Source organism: Pristiophorus japonicus, chromosome 19 (genome assembly GCF_044704955.1).
Source record: "Pristiophorus japonicus isolate sPriJap1 chromosome 19, sPriJap1.hap1, whole genome shotgun sequence".
In the NCBI taxonomy this organism is placed as follows: Eukaryota; Metazoa; Chordata; class Chondrichthyes; family Pristiophoridae; genus Pristiophorus; species Pristiophorus japonicus.
This window is the reverse complement of record NC_091995.1, coordinates 75321764-75341895: the sequence shown is the minus strand read 5'-3', so window position 1 is coordinate 75341895 and position 20132 is coordinate 75321764. Positions and strand designations below refer to the sequence as shown.

Here is a 20132-nt window from a genome sequence, read left to right as displayed (position 1 = left end):
ACGTATGGTGGCCAGGAATTGATTCTGAGCTGGAAGCATGCGTGCATCAGTGCAACACCTGCATGCAGCTCAGCAAAGCACCAGCGGAATCGTCGCCGAGTCTGTGGTCATGGCCATCCAAACCTTGGTCCAGGATCCATGTAGATTTTGCAGGTCCCTTCCTGGGCAAGATGTTTTTAGTGGTGGTGGATTCTTATTCGAAGTGGATAGAATGCATAATCATGTCTTCCAGTACGTCCACGGCAACCATAGAGAATCTCAATGTCATGTTCGTGTCACATGGTCTGCCTGACATAGTGGTGAGCGACAATGGGTCGTGCTTCACCAGTCAGGAGGTTCAGGATTTTGTGGCATAAAACATATAAGGTCAGCACCATTCAAGCCTGCATCCAATGGGCAAGCAAAGCATGAGGAGAGTAACCCAGGGGTCACTGCAGACCTGCTTGTCTTGCATACTGCTGAGTTACAGGACAAGACTCCACACACTCACAGGGGTCTCGCCTGCTGAACTCATGATGAAAAGAGGTCTTAAGACCAAGCTATCTCTGGTACACCCGGATTTAAATAATCACGTTGAATAAAAAAGACAAAGTCAACAAGACTACCATGATCGCGCAACTGTGTCACGCGAGATTTCGGTTGATGATCCTGTATATGTGTTGAATTATGGTCAGGGTCCCAAATTGATCGCTGATACGGTCATGGCCAAGGAGGGCAACAGAGTATTCATTATTAAGCTCAAGAATGGACAAACTTGCAGGAAACACATGGATCAGACCAAGCTGAGGCCCACAGATGAGCCAGAACAGTCGGATGAAGAAACAGTCGACGACCAACCAACCTACCAGCAGCCTTCAGAGGACTCAAGAGTCATCAGTGAACCCGGAATTTCCATCACGGCCTCGTTCAATAAAAATGGACTTGCAATTCCTGACATGGCCACTGCCACCCCAACAAGTCAGTCATCCAGCCACCAGCCACAACAGACTCTGCACATTCACCCAAGGGTAGAATCGAACTGAGGTGGTCAACCCGGGAGCCTTCCGGACCTTCTCAACCTGTGAAAGACTGTGATGAGATCTCAGAGGGGGGTATTGTCTTAATTGTACATACTGTTTGTAGCCACCAGATGGCGTCATTGCTGGAGGCCACTGAGCAGCACGCACATGGTATAAAAGGCCAGCCATTTTGAGAGTCAGGCACTTTGGGCCTAAATAAAGCAGAACCAAGGTTGTACCTTGCTTAGTTAAACAGTACTCAGTTTGAACCTTTATTGCGTACAGAACACAAGACCACCCCAATCTCTGTCGTCGAGCTACAGTACGCGGATGACGCCTGCGTCTGCGCACATACAGAGGCTGAACTCCAGGACATAGTCGATGTATTTACTGAGGCGTATGAAAGCATGGGCCTTAGGTTAAACATCAGTAAGACAAAGGTCCTCCACCAGCCTGTCCTCGCCGCACAGCACTGCCCCCCAGTCATCAAGATCCATGGCACGGCCCTGGACAACGCGGACCATTTCCCATACCTCGGGAGTCTCTTATCAACAAGAGCAGACATTGATGACGAGATTCAACACCGCCTCCAATGCGCCAGTGCAGCCTTCGGCCGCCTGAGGAAAAGAGTGTTCAAAGACTAGGCCCTCAAATCTACCACCAAGCTCATGGTCTACAGGACTGTAGTAATACCCGTGCCCCTGTATGGCTCGGAAACATGGACCATGTGCAGTGGACACCTCAAGTCGCTGGAGAAATACCACCAACGATGTCTCCGCAAGATCCTACAAATCCCCTGGGAGGTCAGATGCACCAACATTATCCTCCTCAACCAGGCCAACATCCCCAGCATTGAAGCACTGACCACACTTGATCAGCTCCGCTGGGCGGGCCACATTGTCCGCATGCCAGACACGAGACTCCCTAAGCAAGCGCTATATTTGGAACTCCTTCACGGCAAACGAGCCAAAGGTGGGCAGAGGAAATGTTACAGGGACACCCTCAAAGCCTCCCTGATAAAATGCAACATGCCCACCTGGGAGTCCCTGGCAAAAGACCGCCCTAAGTGGAGGAAGAGCATCCGGGAGGGCGCTGAGCACCTCGAGTCTCATCGCCAAGAGCATGCAGAAATCAAGCGCAGGCTGCGGAAAGAGCGTGCGGCAAACCAGACTCCCCCACCCACCCTTTCCCTCAACGACTATCTGTCCCACCTGTGACAGAGACTGTGGCTCTCGTATTGGACTGTTCAGCCACCTAAGGACTCATTTTAAGAATGGAAGCAAGTCTTCCTCGATTCCGAGGGACTGCCTCTGATGCTGCACAGCGGACACATTCAACAAGCAGGCAGCTGTGGTACTCTACAGGAACCCTCCCCCCCTCTGCTGTCCTTCCCCCATCCAATCAGTAGCCTGCGCTGAGCTAAAACGACAAAGGCAGCAGAATGATGGTGTGGGACATCACAGCCGTGTGATTCGAACAGGACAATAAATGAGAAATGGGGAATCACAGGCATGAATATGGCTACCTCAACAGAGAAGGGGTTCAGAGAGACTCTGGAAAAGGTCACCTCTCACAAGCTGGTTGATTTGACGAGGGAGTTATTAGGTTGGTGGAGCCCGGTTGACATTGAATATGCTTTGAGCAGGTGCCACACAATAGATCAGCCATGATCTCACTGAATGGCAGAACAGGCTTGAGAGGCTGAATGGCCTCCTCCTGTTCCTGTGTTGCTCAGTCGTACAGGGTTAAGTTTTGAGTTGGATAAGGAACTAGTCGGGTTAGCGTAAGCAGAGGTTTGTTATTAATGGTTCTGTGTGGAGATTGGTCACAGGTGGAGTCCCACAGGCTTCGGTGATAGGGCCATTGCCCTTCACTGTCGATGATCAATGGACGAAGGGCGTTGGGGGATTTGTGCGTTCAGACAACAATAGATTACAGTAAGAGCTGGAGGCAAAGGATCCAAGGCCGTTCGGCCCATCGTGCCTGTGCCAGATCTTTCAAAAAGCTAGCAATTAGTCCCACTCACCTGCTCTTCCCCCAAATCTTTCCCTTAAGGCTGTTGATTGGGAGAAAGACCCAAGTATCAACGGGCGTCAATCTCTGAAGGTTCACGGCCAGAGCTGAGAGACTAATAACAAAAGCAAACGGCGAACTCGAAGATATTGCCAAGACGGTTTCATGCAAAACGTAACAGAAGGTGCTGGACTGCAAAACGTAACTCACTGCTTGAAATATTGAGAGATGTTACTGCCCTCATGAGCATCCCTGATTATAATCGCCCCACCATCGGTGGCCGTGCCTTCAGCTGCCTGGGCCCCAAGCTCTGGAATATAAAAGATACAGTAGAACATATCTTTGAATAAAGAGAATTTAAAGGTAGGTAGCTGATTCCACAAGGACTCTAGGGGCTACCTTCACTTGGGCATACTTGGACCCAGTTTTGTAGGCTAATGACTTTCATGCCGGGGTTATTCAGGGAAAACTTGTGCAGATAGGGAAGGTTTCCAAAGTAGTTAATTAGCTGTTTTATTCAATATTTAATTAGAAAGCAATTTTTCCTTGACTCTATTTTCCCTCCCTAAACCTCCCCGCCTCTCTACCTCTCTTTTCTCCTTTAATACACTCCTTAAAACCAACTCTTTGACCGAGCTTTTGGTCATCTTCCCCAATCAATGCTCTTAAATGTTATTTTTGTAAGCTGTACCTGTAAGTTAGTGGCCCCACACGAGGGTATTTTACAGGGAACAGCCTGTGAGTGCAAGCTTACAAGGTAACATTGGTCCTAATATCTCCTTATAAAATAACCTCAGGGTGTCATATTTAACCCTGAAATGACCTTTCAACCACATATCCGCAGCATAACTAAGACCGCCTATTTCCACCTCTGTAACATCACCCGTCTCCGCCCCTGCCTCAGCTCATCCGCTGCTGAAACCCTCATCCATGCCTTTGTTACCTCTAGACTTGACTATTCCAACGCACTCCTGGCCGGCCTCCCATACTCTACCCCACGTAAACTAGAGGTGATCCAAAACTCGGCTGCCCCTGTCCTAACTCGCACCAAGACCCGTTCACCCATCATCCCCCTGTGCTCGCTGACCTACATTGGCTTCCGGTTAAGCAACGCCTTGATTTCAAAATTCTCATCCTTATTTTCAAATCCCTCCATGGCCTCGCCCCCCTCCCTATCTCTGTAATCTCCTCCAGCTCCACAACTCCCCCCGAGCTCTCTGCGCTCCTCCAATTCTGCCCTCCTGAGAATGCCCGATTATAATCACTCAACTATCGGTGGCCGTGCCTTCTGTGGGCCTTAATGTGTGGTGACCATTGCACACCAGCCATCACACGGGCTTGACAGAGCTAGGCCTTTATTCAGTGGCAAGGGTAAACCAGGATGACTGGGGACCTGCTCTGCTGCACGGACCCACTGTGCACACATATCTCAGTGTGGGCTGGCCTGTGCTGCTCCGGGCCCTCAGTTTCCATATTTATGAAAGGATATACTTGCTGTGGAGGCAGTTCAGAGACGGTTCACTCGGTTGATCCCAGGGATGAGGGGGTTGACTTATGAGGAAAGGTTGAGTAGGTTGGGCCTCAAATCATTGGAATTCAGAAGAATGAGAGGTGATCTTATCGAAACATATAAGATTATGAGGGGGCTTGACAAGGTGGATGCAGAGAGGATGTTTCCATTGATGGGGGTGACTAGAACTAGGGGGCATGATCTTAGAATAAGGGGCCGCCCATTTAAAACTGAAATGAGGAGAAATTTCTTCTCTCAGAGGGTTGTGAATCTGTGGAATTCGCTGCCTCAGAGAGCTGTGGAAGCTGGGACATTGAATAAATTTAAGACAGCAATAGACAGTTTCTTAAACGATAAGGGGATAAGGGGTTATGGGGAGCGGGCGGGGAAGTGGAGCCGAGCCCATGATCAGATCAGCCATGATCTTATTGAATGGCGGAGCAGGCTCGAGGGGCCTTATGGCCTACTCCTTTTCCTATTTCTTATGTTCTTATATTCAGTTCTTCTGGGCCTCGTACCCTCATTCTCTGCACCTCCGCCTCGATCTCGCGCCGCTCCTCCGCCATAAACATTCGCCACACCTCCGGGACAATCTCTCCCCATGATGATAGCCTAGGCCCTGAGCTCTGGAACTCCCTGCCTAAACCTCTCTACCTCTCGTTCCTCCTTTAAGACGCTCCTTATCACCTACCTCATTGACCAAGCTTTTGGTCACCTGCCCTCATTTCTACTCAAGTGGCTCGGTGTCAAGTTTTTATCCCATCATACTCCTGCGAAGCGCCTTGGGACATTTCACATAGCATTAAAGGCGCTATATCAATACAAGTTGTTGTTGTATGTGGCTCGGTGTGAGATTTTGTTTGATAACGCTCCTGTGAAGCACCTTGGGGACATTGACGTCTCACTATGATAAAGGCGCTGTATGTATGTTTCGATAAAGGGATGAGGTGATATGTAAAAGAGAAACGTTCCTGTGGAACGCACTTGTTATCTGGCAGCGCCACCTTGTGCTCATTATTTTCCCTGCAAAATATATATTCCTCTTCGAATTTGTTTGCCCGTACAGCACTCATTACTGCGACTGTTGAAAGAGCAAATTGATCTTCCTGACTGGCCGCAGAATGCCAAGTGTTATAAAGAGAGGGGTCTTTGCGCCCTCGCTGTCAGTATCCGTCTGTTTTCCTCCCCCTCTCTCCCCCCTCTCCCCGGCCCCCCCGCTTGCTGTTTCCCCGCTGGTTGGAGGCAGGCTGGCAGCAGACATTTTGTATAGAATCTTTTCTTCGGTGTAATCACGGGAGATCCCTCCTCCCCCATTCGTGATGTCACTGAAGAGGGGATTCCACACAAAATGTCTGCTGCCTGTGAGAGAGCACAGGACAGGGAACCAGGCAGACTGTGCAAACTGGCCGACAGTGTATGAGGCTGAGAAGCTACCCAATAGCCCAGGGAAAAGCAGGAGGAGACAAACTGGCTGGCCACAGATTTAGGTCCCGCAGGTTTTGGTGTCACAAACATTTTTTTTAAATTTATATTTAAATAGTTAAGCATTTGTATATATTTTCAATAAAAAATGTGACCGATGAGAGTGTCACCCCGATATCAGAGGGAGTTGGTCGGTCTGAACAAGAGAAGGGAAGCGATGCCACACCTACAGGTATCCACCTCGGCCCATCATCATCGGCAGTCCCTCGGAATCGAGGAAGACTTGCTTCCTCTCTAAAAATGAGTCCTTCGGTGGCTGAACAGTCCAATACAAGAACCACAGTCCCTGTCACAGGTGGGACAGATAGTCGGTGCGGGAAGGGGTGGGTGGGACTGGTTTGCCGCACGCTCTTTCCGCTGCCTGTGCTTGATTTCTGCATGCTCTCGCCAATGGGACTCAGCTGTGGCTCAGTGGGCAGCACTCTCACCTCTGAGTCCAACGGTTGTGGGTTCAGGTCCCCCTTCAGGAACTTGAGTACAAAAAATCTAGGCTGACACTCCCAGTGCAGTGCTGAGAGAGTGCTGCACTGTCGGAGGTGCTGCCTTTCAGGCGAGATGTTAAACCGAGGCCCCGTCTGCTCTCTCAGGTGGATGTAAAAGATTCCATGGCATTATTTTGAAGAAGAGCAGGGGAGTTCTCCCCGGTGTCCTGGGCCAATATTTATTCCTCAATTGACATAATAAAAACAGATTATCTGGTCATTATCACATTGCTGTTTGTGGGAGCTTGCTATGCGCAAATTGGCTGCCGCGTTTCCCACATCACAACAGTGACTGCACTCCAAAAGTACTTCATTGGCAGTAAAGCACTTTGAGACGTCCGGTGGTTGTGAAACATAGAAACATAGAAAATAGGTGCAGGAGTAGGCCATTCGGCCCTTCTAGCCTGCACCGCCATTCAATGAGTTCATGGCTGAACATTCAACTTCAGTACCCCATTCCTGCTTTCTCGCCATACCCCTTGATTCCCCTAGTAGTAAGGACCTCATCTAACTCCTTTTTGAATATATTTAGTGAATTGGCCTCAACAACTTTCTGTGGTAGAGAATTCCACAGGTTCACCACTCTCTGGGTGAAGAAGTTCCTCCGCATCTCGGTCCTAAATGGCTTACCCCTTATCCTTAGACTGTGACCTCTGGTTCTGGACTTCCCCAACATTGGGAACATTCTTCCTGCATCTAACCTGTCTAACCCCGTCAGAATTTTAAACGTTTCTATGAGGTCCCCTCTCATTCTTCTGAACTCCAGTGAATACAAGCCCAGTTGATCCAGTCTTTCTTGATAGGTCAGTCCCGCCATCCCGGGAATCAGTCTGGTGAACCTTCGCTGCACTCCCTCAATAGCAAGAATGTCCTTCCTCAGGTTAGGAGACCAAAACTGTACACAATACTCCAGGTGTGGCCTCACCAATGCCCTGTACAACTGTAGCAACACCTCCCTGCCCCTGTACTCAAATCCCCTTGCTATGAAGGCCAACATGCCATTTGCTTTCTTAACCGCCTGCTGCACCTGCATGCCAACCTTCAATGACTGATGTACCATGACACCCAGGTCTCTTTGCACCTCCCCTTTTCCTAATCTGTCACCATTCAGATAAAAAGGTGCTAAAGAAATGCAAGACTTTCTTTATAACGTGAAGGGTTATACAGCAGTTCACCAGAGTACACTTTCCTTTTAAGCTGTCATGTCACCATGAAATATGAGTGTTGAGGGGCCCACTTTCAGTCATCGCGGAACTCTGACAGGAGTCTGTCTTCTGAGCATTGGATCTCCCTCGTGACCATCCCCGATTTCCATCGCTCCACCATCGGTGGCCGTGCCTTCAGCTGCCTGGGCCCCAAGCTCTGGGACTCCCTCCCTAAACCTCTCCCTCCGCCTCTCTCTCCTCCTTTAAGACGCTCCTTAAAACCTACCTCTTTGATCAAGCTTTCGTCACCTGCCCTAAGATCCCCTAACGTGGCTCGGTGTCAGATTCTGTCTGAGAACACCCCTGTGTGAAGTGCCTTGGGGCGCTTTACTATGTTAAAGGTGCTATATTAATGCAAGTTGTTGTTGTTGTTGAAATGGGATTAGTGGCTCAGGATAATTGTACCAGGGTTTGTAGATGTGATTCAGTCCACATTTAAAGCTCGTACATCATGGGCTGCCCCGACCTGTGCGAGAACACCACCGCAGGTCGGGGCTATAAATCGAGCTGGAACGCTGAGCCCTGGAGCATCATGGGCGGAGGAGCGGCGAATGAGGGTTCAGGGCCCAGAAGAGCCGAGGGCCCAGGGGCAGCACGGGTCAGCCCACACTGCGATATGTGCGCGCACTAGGTCCGTGCAGCAGAGCAGGTCTCCAGTCGTCCTGGTTAACCCTTGCCACTGGATAAAGGCCTAGTTCTGTCGAGCCCGTGTGGTGGCTGATGTGCAACGGTCACCACACGTTAAAAAAATCCACACACAGGCATCTTCCAACCCCTCAAGTGGAGTTCAGGACTGGAACATCGGGTCCTTCACTGAAACATCTGTGAACTCTTGTGGAAGCAAGTCATCCTCGCTTGAGGGACCGCCTATGATGATGATGAAAGCTCGTACATTCAGTCCTTTTATATTTGTAATATAAATTCCAATGTTCATATCTATAATGGAAGCTGCCAATGTGAACTTGTGACTCTGTTGTTACACCGCCTGCCAGTGGTGGAACACCAGCGCCTCCAGTGGAGGGGAGGTGTTTACACAGGAAGTTTTATTATATATATGTGGACAGAGGAATTGTTAACTATACAATTGACAGGTATTATGTGCAGATGTTAGAATGTAATATTACCAGTTAATCTCCTATGATAGTCCACTCAGGGTTCGAGAGTGCGGGCTCGTGGAGACGCACTAACGTCAGTATTCTTGCTCAGGCCAACATCCCCAGCATCGAAGCACTGACCACTCTCGACCAGCTCCAATGGACGGGCCACATTGTCCGCATGTCCGTCAGGAGATCCCCAAAGCAAGCGCTCTACTCGGAGCTTCGACACGGCAAGCGAGCCCCAGGTGGGCAGAGGGAACGCTTCAAGGACACCCTCAAAGCCTCATTGATAAAATGCAACATCCCCACCGACACCTGTCTGGCTCTCCGACTGAAGTTCTGTCTTGCCCTCACTGACTGGCTCTCTCTGTCTGGCTTTCTGTCTGGCTCTCTGTCTGGCCCTCTCTGTCTGGCCCTCTCTGTCTGGCTCTCTGTCTGGCCCTCTCTGTCTGGCCCTCTCTGTCTGGCTCACTGTCTGGCTCTCTGTCTGGCCCTCTCTGTCTGGCTCACTGTCTAGCCCTCTCTGTCTGGCTCACTGTCTGGCCCTCTCTATCTGGCTCACTGTCTGGCCCTCTCTGTCTGGCTCACTGTCTAACCCTCTCTGTCTGGCTCTCCCTGTCTGGCTCACTGTCTGGCTCACTGTCTGGCTCACTGTCTGGCTTCCTGTCTGGCTCTCTCTGTCTGGCTCACTGTCTGGCTCTCTGTCTGGCTCTCTCTATCTGGCTCTCCCTGTCTGGCTCTCTGTCTGGCCCTCTCTGTCTGGCTCTTCCTGTCTGGTGCTCTCTGTCTGGAGCTCTCACTGTCTGGCTCACTGTCTGGCTCTCTCTGTCTGGCTCTCTCTGTCTGGCTCTTTCTGTCTGGCTCTCACTGTCTGGCTCTCACTCTCTGGCTCTGTCTGTCTGGCTCTCTGTCTGGCTCTGTCTGTCTGGCTCTGTCTGTCTGGCTCTCTCTATCTGGCGCTGTCTGTCTGGCCGTCTCTGTCTGGCTCTTCCTGTCTGGTGCTCTCTGTCTGGTGCTCTCACTGTCTGGCTCTCTGTCTGGCGCTGGTGGATATTTCACACCACTGGCGTTTATCCTGGATTGTGGGGAATTATACCCGGGCAGAAGAAAATTGCTTGTTTTACAAATGAAATATCTGGCGTGAGAGATGTGGAATTTTCCTGATTATTCTTTCATCCCCTCCTCGTGGCCAGTATTATTTCAGCTGCGGTTACACAGGAGGCTCCGTGATTCCTGTATGCATGATTCGCAGATATGCTGTAAAGTGATTTGCCGTCTCATTCACGCGGTGAGCATTCCTTTCATACACCACTGCCTCGCACCGCTCCCCGAGCCATCTGTCCATTGTCTTGTGATCTCTCCCCCAGATGCTCCGTGTTACTCTCCAGGCAGCCAGGCAGTGTTCACTTTATTACAAAATGTAATACCAGCCGGGGCTCGATGGGAAGGCGGGGGGGCGGGCACGGATTGTGCATTTTTTTAAGAGCCCCAGTGAGAGCCGTTGCTCAGTGAGTAAAAGCACTACCCAGTGTTGAATTGCACCGTATCGGATGCCAGACACGGGACTCCCAAAGCAAGCGCTCTACTCGGAACTCCTTCATGGCAAACGAGCCAAAGGTGGACAGAGGAAACGTTACAAGGACACCCCTAAAGCCTCCCTGGTAAAGTGCGACATCCCCACCAACACCTGGGAGTCCCTGGCCAAAGCCCGCCCTAAAGTGGAGGAAGAGCATCTGGGAGGGCGCTGAGCACCTCGAGTCTCGTCGCCGAGAGCGTGCAGAAAACAAGCGCAGGCAGCGGAAGGAGCGTGCGGCAAACCAGTCTCACCCTCCCTTTCCCTCAACCACTGTCTGTCCCACCTGTGGCAGAGACTGTGGCTCTCGTAGTGGACTGTTCAGTCACCTAAGGACTCATTTTAAGAGTGGGACTGCCTATGATGATGACAGGTCATAGGTCCGATGTGATGAGGAGGCTGCTCTTAGCAGAGCTGGTGGTAGCAACACTACGTTCAGTCTGAGTGGCCCCGATCGAGGGACAAAAACAAAACCCAGCCAGGGTTCTTGTTCCTGATCGTTGCCCAGTGAAAGTATGCATAAAAAAGAAAGAACTTGCATTTCTGTAGCGCCTTGCACAATCTCAGGGCGTCCGTGGCTCAGTGGGTCGCTCTCTCGCCTCTGAGTCAGAAGGTTGTGGGTTAAAATCTCACTCCAGAACTTTAAGTACAAAACAATCTAGGCTGACACTCCAGTGCAGTACTTGGGCCCTCGCCGCTTCTGGGCCCCGTATCCTCATTTGCCACAATCTCTCGCCGCTCCTCCGCCACAAACTCACACCACTCCTCCACCACTTAAACAATCACCACACCTCCGCCACATTCTCTCACCGCTCCTACGCCACGATCTGTTGCTGCACCTACGCCATAAACGTTCACTGCTCATCCCCCCCCGACCTTCACACTCCTCTGTACCTGGGCCCATTTTTTAATGACGGGGCTGTGGAATAACAGGAGAACGGCACATCATTTTCATCTCGTTTACACTTCTGGAACAAACCTTTCCCGTTGCATATCTAAGGAGCGGGCCCATTTATTTTTCAGCATGTCTTCCATCCCCTTCAGAAACCTCAGTCTTACGCTGGGGTTGGATTATGCAAGCAATCCAACCCCAGCCTCGATCTGTGAGTCCAGGCAAGGGACAGTCAGCAGGCTATTTGGCCATGGGGGTCATCACGGATGAGCCGGATCCTGTTCTCTGCACCCACCCCCCACCCCCAACCCACCCTACATCTGCACTGTCGGAGGTGCCGTCTTTCGGAGGAGACATTAAACCGAGGCCCCGTCTGCTCTCTCAGGTTGAGGTAAAAGATCCCATGGCACTATTCGAAAAACAGCAGGGGAGTTCTCCCCGGTGTCCTGGGGCCAATATTTATCCCTCAATCAACATCACTAAAAACAGATTATTTGGTCATTATCACATTGCTGCTTGTGGGAGCTTGCTGTGCGCAAATTGGCTGCCCTGTTTCCAACATTACTACAGTGACTACACGCCAAAAGTACTTCATTGAAAGAAAGAAAGACTTGCATTTATATAGCACCTTTCATGACCACCGGACATCTCAAAGCGCTTTACAGCCAATGAAGTACTTTTGGAGTGCAGTCACTGTTGTAATGTGGGAAACGCGGCAGCCAATTTGTGCACTGCAAGCTCCCACAAACAGCAATGTGATAATGACCGGATAATCTGTTTTAGTGATGTTGGTTGAGGGATAAATATTAGTCAGGACACCGGGGAGAACTCCACTGCTCTTCTTCAAAATAGTGCTTTGGGATCTTTTACATCCACCTGAGAGAGCAGACGGGGCCTCGGTTTAACGTCCCAACCGAAAGACGGCAGCCCACAGTCCGTGCAGCAGAGCAGGTCTCCAGTTGTCCTGGTTAACCCTTGCCACTGGATAAAGGCCTAGCTCTGTCAAGCCCGTGTGTTGGCTGGTGTGCAACGGTCACCACACGTTAAAAAAATCCACGCACAGGCATCTTCCACCCCCTCAAATGGAGTTCAGGCCTGGAACATCGGGTCCTTCATTGAAACATCTGTAAACTTGTGGAAGCAAGTCATCCTCGTTCGAGGGACCACCTATGATGAGATATTTTTTTTAAATCCTTCGGAAAAGAAAGACTTGCATTTCCAGAGCGCCTTGCATAACCTAAGACGTCCCAAAGCACTTTACAGCCAATGAAGTAGGTCATGTATGTACATGCTGGTTGTAGCCACCAGATGGTGTTATTGCTGGAGGCCACTGGGCAGCACGCACATGGTGCTGCTCTGGTATAAAAAGCCAGCCATTTTGTGAGTCAGGCACTTTGGGCCAAAATGAAGCTGAAGCAAGGTTGTACCTTGCTTAGTTAAACAGTACTCAGTGTGAACCTTTATTACGTACATAACAAAGTACTATTGAATTGTAGTCACTGTTAGAATCATTGAAGTTTACGGCACAGAAGGAGACCATTCGACCCCGGACAAAAAAGCCATCCAGCCTAATCCCACTTTCCAGTTCTTGGTCCGTAGTACTGTAGGTTTCGGCACTTCAAATGCACATCCAAGTACTTTTTAAATGCAATGAGTGTTTCTGCATCTACCAGTGCAGTTCTGCGGGAGTGCTGCACTGTCTTTTAGATGAGACGTTAAACCGGGGCCCTGTCTGCTCTCTCAGGTGGACGTAAAAGATCCCATGGCACTATTTGAAGAAGAGCAGGGGGAGTTATCCCCGGTGTCCTGGCCAATATTTATCCCTCAATCAACATAACAAAAACAGATTATCTGGCCATTATCACATTGTTGTTTGTGGGAGCTTGCTGTGCGCAAATCAGCTGCCGCGTTTCCCACATTACAACAGTGACTACACTCCAAAAGTACTTCTTTGGCTGTAAAGCCTTTGGGACGTCCGGTGGTTGTGAAAGATGCTATATAAATGCAAGTCTTTTTTTCTTCTTTCTCCTACCCTTTCAGGCAGTATGTTCCAGACCCCCACCACCCTCTGGGTGAAAAAAGTTCTCCTCAACTGCCCTCTAATTCTACATATTGTAATTGAGGAAAGAGTGTTAGTGGAATCTGAGCAGATATAACTCAAAGCATTCCTGGGTGAGCAAACTGGAGCAATAGCAGATCAGAACAGAAAATGCTGGAAATACATTGTCGGATTCATCAGGACTCATCATCATCATGGGCAGTCCCTCGGAATCGAGGAGGATTTGCTTCCACTCCCAAAGTGAGTTCTTTGATGGCTGAACAGTCCGATACGAGAGCTACAGACCCTGTTACAGGTGGGACAGACATTTGTTGAGGGAGGGGGTCGGTGGGGCAGGTTTGCTGCACGCTCCTTCCGCTGCCTCTTCCTGCTCTTTGCGTCGAGACTCGAAGAATTCAACGCCCTCCCGGATGGACTTTCTCCACCTCCCAGGTGTCAGTGGTGATGTCGCACTTTACCAGGGAGGCTTTGAGGGTGTCCTTATAACGGTTCCACTGCCCACCTTTGGTTCGTTTTTAAAAAGGGGACAAGTCTGATTGCGGCAACTACAGGGGAATCTCCCTGCTATCAGCCACTGGGAAAGTAGTCGCTAGAGTTCTCCTCAATCGTCTTCTCCCTGTGGCCGAGGAGCTCCTCTCGGAATCACAATGCAGATTTCGTCCCCTACGGGGCACAACAGACATGATCTTTGCAGCGCGACAGCTGCAGGAAAAATGTAGGGAGCAGCGCCAGCCCTTATACATGGCCTTTTTCGATCTTACAAAGTCCTTTGACACTGTTAACCGTGAGGGTCTATGGAGCGTCCTCCTCCGTTTCGGATGCCCCCAAAAGTTTGTCAACATCCTTCGCCTACTTCACGATGACATGCAGGCCGTGATCCTTACCAACGGATCCATCACAGACCCAATCCACGTCCGGACTGGGGTCAAACAGGGCTGCGTTATTGCTCCAACCCTCTTCTCAATCTTCCTCGCCGCCATGCTCCACCTCACAGTCAACAAGCTCCCCGCTGGAGTAGAACTAATCGACAGAACCATCAGTACTGCAGCCTGTGCAATAACTGGAGAGGGTGGGCTCGAGTGGGCTGCATGTCTGGATCCATTGTAACCCTTGTGGGGTGTGTTCTGTGTTGAAACAGTCAGAAAGATTTACTGTTTCTACCAGTTTGTTCCCTGTACAGCCCCAGTGGCCTAATGGATAAGGCACTGGCCTCCTAAGCCAGGGATTGTGGGTTCGAGTCCCATCTGGGGTGATGTCAATTTTAAATAACTTTACTGGCCAAAATAAATATACAGATTAAATTGATAATTATATAAGTGCCTGCAAATTAAATTCTCCCCATGATGGGGAGTGAGGAATACGAGATCAGACACAGGAGGAAGGGGTTCTGAGCAGCGGTGTTCAGACTTAGGGACAGTTCAGTGTTGCGAACAGTTAAAATAACGGGCCACAGGTTAAAAGGAACATTAGCCTAAAGTGTCAGCTGCCGCGAGCTTGGAAGGTTATGCCCCATATTATCACTTCGGGCTTATAACCTAATCAATACAATAGTGAGGGAGGTGCTGTTAAACCCCAGGCTGCTTAGAGGTAATTGAATTGTTCATTGGGAACCACCTCTCACACAATTGGAAGACAAAGTGTCGGCAGTTCTGCACATTCTTAACCCATTAGCACCTCCCTGAGAGAGAGAGAGGCCCCGATATTGGTGGCTGCAACGGGCGGGAGGGGAGTACTGCTGGGAACCGCCCACTGGCGGCTAAGTCGCAGTAAGCAGCCTCCCGCCTGCACCAATCTGGCATCTTTGTAGTCGCCACAGATTCTGACAGTGCTGTCTCCCTTGAGGACAGGAACGATCGGGCTGGCCCACTCGTTGAACTCGATCGGTGAAATGATGCCCTCTTGTTGCAACCGGTCTAGCTCGATCTCTACCCTTTCTCTCATCGTGTACGGTCCTGCTCTTGCCTTGTGTGGGATGGGTCCCGCCCCCGGAATTAGGTTGATCTGCACTTTTGCTCCTTGGAATTTCTCGATGCCTGTTTCGAACAGCGAAGGGAATTTGTTTAAAACCGGGGCACACGAAATGTCATCAGCGGGCGATAGCGCTCGGACATCGTCCCAGTTCCCGTGTATCTTTCCCAGCCAGCTCCTGCCGAACAGCGTGGGACCATCCAGAGTGGTAGCTTGTGCACCTCTCCATTGTAAGAGACCTTTACAGTAGCACTACCAATGACGGGAATCAGTTCTTTCTTGTAAGTTCTTAGTTTTGTACGAATGAGAGATGATCTTATTAAAACGTACAAGATTCTGAGGGGGCTCAACAAGGTGGATGCAGAGAGGATGTTTCCCCTTGTGGGGGAATCTAGAACTAGGGAGCATAGCCTCAGAATAAGGGGTCGCCCATTTAAAATGGAGATGAGGAGGAATTTCTTCTCTCAGAGGGCCGTGAATCTTTGGAATTCTCTACCCCAGAGAGCAGTGGAGGCTGGGTCATTGAATATATTTAAGGTGAAGATAGACAGATTTTTGAGTGAAAAGGGAGTCAAGGTTATGGGGAGCGGTCAGGTAAGTGGAGCTGAGTCCACGATCAGATCAGCCATGATCTTATTGAATGGCGGAGCAGGCTCAAGAGGCCAAATGGCCGACTCCTGCTCCTATTTCTTATGTTCTTATGAGTGACATCTACCTGGAGCTGAGTCTTTTAAAGTGCAGGCTATTGCCAATTAAAAGCCATGCATGTACAACCTTTTTAAAGGGGTACAACCAATAAAAACTGTAAAATAAAAACAATATTTTAAAGCAACCGTAACAAATTAAATTAAAATGTTATTGCTTGTTGAGGTGATGCACTCCAGTCCCTCCGCAGCCTCCAGCTGGAGTTGGTTCAGTTTGCACAGTACAACACTAACGTATTTATATAGCGCCTTTAATGTAGTAAAACTCATTATCAGACAAAGAATGGACACGGAGCCACATAAGGAGAAATTAGGGCAGATGACCAACAGCTTGGTCACAGGCGTAGGTTTTAAGGAGCATCTTGAGAGAGGAAAAAGAGGTAGAGAGGCGGAGAGGTTTAGGGAGGGAGTTCCAGAGCTTGGGGCCCAGGCAACAGAAGGCACGGCCACCGATGGTTGAGCGATTATAATCAGGGATGCTCAAGAGGGCAGAATTAGAGGAGCGCAGACATCTCAGGGGGTGGGTGGGGGGGGGAGCTGGAGGAGATTACAGAGATAGGGAGGGACGAGGCCATGGAGGGATTTGTAAACAAGGATAAGAATTTTTAAATCGAGGCTTTGCTTAACTGGGAGCCAATGTAGGTACCTCTGTAAAATGACCACTTGGTCATTCCTGGCCAAAAACGTAATGCTGTGTCATCTTGAGAGAACATTACAAATGACAAATGACATGGAATAACATTTTAATTTAATTTGTTACAGTTGCATTAAAATGTTGTTTTTACTTTGCAGTTTTTATTGGTTGTGCCCCTTTAAAAAGGTGGCACATGCATGACTTTTAATTGGCAGCATTTTAAAAGAGTCACAGAGACACAGACAAAATGGCCAGCGCTTGTGTCTGACTTTATTAATGCGCTGTGCATAACATCTTTATTTCACAGAATGGGCCTGAGAAACACCAGGACCAGTCACCCATTGCTACACCACAGAACTGAGATCGAGGAGTCTGACGGGCTTGTTTTCAATATGGCCAAATCACAGTGGTGCTGCATGTTAGACTATCACAGCACAGTGTCAGGAACCGAGATTGGAGGAAATGGCTTGCATTTCTAGAGGGCCTGTGGATGTCTCAAAGTGCTTCACAGCTAATTAAGTACCTTGAAAGTGCAGTCACTAATATAGTAAATGGAGCAGCGCATTTACGCACAGCAAGATCCCATAAACATATCCTGTTAATTTGTTTCAATAATGTTGGTTCAAGCAGGGTTATCTCCGTCCCGTGTACAGTAACACAGGAACCATAGTCCCCAGTCTCTTATCTCATCAATATTAAGACCGCAACACATCATTAGAAACAGAGTTCCTTGGAAATCGAGCCTGCTCATTAAAAAATGTTCTGAAAATAACAAGAAGTACATGGAAGAGATTTGTTGATGACAAACCCGTGACCTCTACCACCTAGAAGGACAAGGGCAGCAGGCGCATGGGAATACCACCACCTCCACGTTCCGCTCCAAGTCACACACCATCCTGACTTGGAAATATATCGGCCGTTCCTTCATCATCGCTGGGTCATAATCTTGGAACTCCCTCCCCAACAGCACTGTGGGAGCACCTTCACCACATGGACTGCAGCGGATCAGGAAGGCAGCCCACCACCACTTTCTCGAGTGTATTAGGGATGGGCAATAAATGCCGGCCTTGCCGGCGAGGCCCACATCCCATGAATGAATAAAAAAGCAAGAACGGCAGAATTCAGTTGCTGCACAGTCTGTGCGGAGATGCCGTGGGAGAAGCCAATCAGCTCTCAGGTTCCAGATGTTAAGGTGTCTGTAATATATTTCTACGCTAACATATAAACTTTACAAGATGGCTCCAATACATCATGTGACTTTTATTGTAAATTACATCAGCAGTTGCATTAGCACACTAGTCCACTAGATGGAGCAATAGTCCACTAGGTGGCGCTCTATATTACACTTCTCTCTCCTTAATGAAGAAGTAATCATAACAAAATAATCATTATACATAACATGCATGGTATACACAACAAAAGATATGTAATTATTTTACCATATTTACAACTCAAACTTAACCACTCCTTTTCTGTTTCAAAGAGGATACCTTCATTCTTGAACAGAACTTCCCAAACTTGGTGTCGAACTTAGGCTCATTCTAGGCTGAGCCTGAGGAGAGTTTATCTCCAAGGGAAACTCTTGATTTACGTTTTGACTCTCTACAATTTCAGACTGTCTTCCTGACTCAGACGCAGACTTAAGTTCTGACTTTCTCTTGGACTTGTTTCTAGTACATCTGATGTAGGATTTGCTACTGGTACTCTACTTGTAACAAGACTTTCTGACTCATCAGAAATAATCAAATTATTCCAACTTTCAACTTCTCCCACATCTGTAGGTAAAGTATGATCAATGTGAACAAACCTAACCTTTCCATGATCAAACTTCTTGACCAAATATGTGCGAGGGCCACATACTTCACTACTCTTCCTGGTAACCACTTTAACCATTTATGGTGATGGTGCTTCACTCTAACCTTCTGATTTAATTTCATACTTCCCTCTCTTACTCTCCCTCTATCATGATTCTCTTTATGCCTTAATTGTTTCTCTTCTACTGATTGTGCTATGTTTGACTTTAACAACGAGAACCTGGTTCGTGGCTGTCGGTTGAGAAAGAACTCTGCTGGTGTACTACCAGTAGCTGATTGAGGAGTATTATGATAAGTAATTAGAAAATTTGCCAATTTGTAGTCCAACGGCAACTGCCGTTTCCTTGGATTTGGATCCAACATTTGCGTGATGAGGGCAAGTTTTACAATTTGTACTGTGTGCTCTGCTGCACCATTTGAAGCAGGGTGGTACGGTGGAACTTTGGTATGTTTCACACTGTTTCTGCTCATGAACTGTGCAAATTCTTCTGAACAAATTTGCGGCCCATTATCAGACACAATTTTTTCTGGGAGGCCATATGAAGAAAACAATCTTGGCAAATTGTCTAGTGTTTTACTTGTTATTTTCCACATCAGAAACACCTGATGTACACTGACTAACGATGTACTCTATATATTTATCTAGACCTGGTCACCAGAAATAATGCGTGCAAAACTCTTGGTCAAATACATTCCCAAGTGCAGGTTGTGAAGATCTGCTAACAATTTGGACCTGCACTTATTTGGAATAACTACTCTTACACCCTACATGATACAATCTTTATCCACTGATAATTCATTTCTTTAAACGAAGTATGGATAAATATCGTTCTCTGATACTTGGTTTGACCAGCCATTTGCTATGTAATCATACACCTTTGATATAACTGGGTCATGTTTGGTTGCTCTACCAGTCTATTCAGCTGTAACTGGCAGCTCATCAATGTATGAAAAATAGAACACATCTTCCCTTATGGGTGTAACCTTTGATGGGGATGTCAACCTAGACATAGCATCAACATTACCATTTGACTTAGGTACAACAACAATGGGTGTAGCCCAATTATTTAAATTTAACTTAGAGATAATGTTCTCAGTCTCTAGTTTTTTGAGTTCTTGCTCAACTTTCTCCTTGAATGCGTATGGTACGGGACGTAGCTTACAGTAAAGTGGTCTAGCCTCCTTCTGTACCCTGACACTCACCTTGAAACCTTGGATCGGACTGCCTGTTTCGTGGAACACCTTTGGATACTGCTTGATGACATCATCCTTCAATGCAAATCTCATTTCAACATGAAAACTCTCATTCTAATCCAGCTTCAGTGATCCCAACCGATTTCTACCTATTAAGGCAGGCTTGTCTCCTGTCACTACTAAGCGAGATCCTTGTATTTCACCAGTACGGTGATACATCCTACCACAGGTATTTGCTCTCCTAAGTAGTTTCGCAGCTCTATCTTCAATGTCTCCATCGGAAAATCACTCAACTTGTTGAGATATAGCGACTCCGGTACTATGCTCACGGATGCACCAGTGTCGGTTTCCATGGGTATCCTAGTTCCTGCAATGTCTGCTTGGATGACAATACTTTGCAAATCGCTGTTAGATACCCTCATGCTCCTGATGATGTGTATCTCCAGAACCTCCTGGTCCTGTTGCTTCTCTTCAATGCTATGTAGTCTCTGGCAATTTCTACTTATG

At 48.4% G+C, this 20132-nt stretch overlaps 1 protein-coding gene and 1 non-coding gene across 2 annotated transcripts in view; one reads left to right on the top strand and one right to left on the bottom strand.

Annotated features, from left to right (window-relative positions):
• Nucleotides 1-5399, bottom strand: part of LOC139229956 (transcription factor AP-4-like) — a 60660-nt gene extending 55261 nt beyond the window's left edge. The window contains exon 1 of the mRNA XM_070861633.1: nt 5213-5399. Within this exon, the coding sequence (XP_070717734.1) occupies nt 5213-5217 (5 nt within the window). The 5' untranslated portion in view covers nt 5218-5399. The remainder of the gene's footprint in view (nt 1-5212) is intronic.
• Nucleotides 5400-14490: 9091 nt separating this feature from the next.
• On the top strand, nt 14491-14563 carry trnar-ccu (transfer RNA arginine (anticodon CCU)). Its single transcript has one exon. It is a non-coding gene; the product is annotated as a tRNA-Arg (tRNA).
• The last annotated feature ends 5569 nt before the right edge of the window (nt 14564-20132 follow it).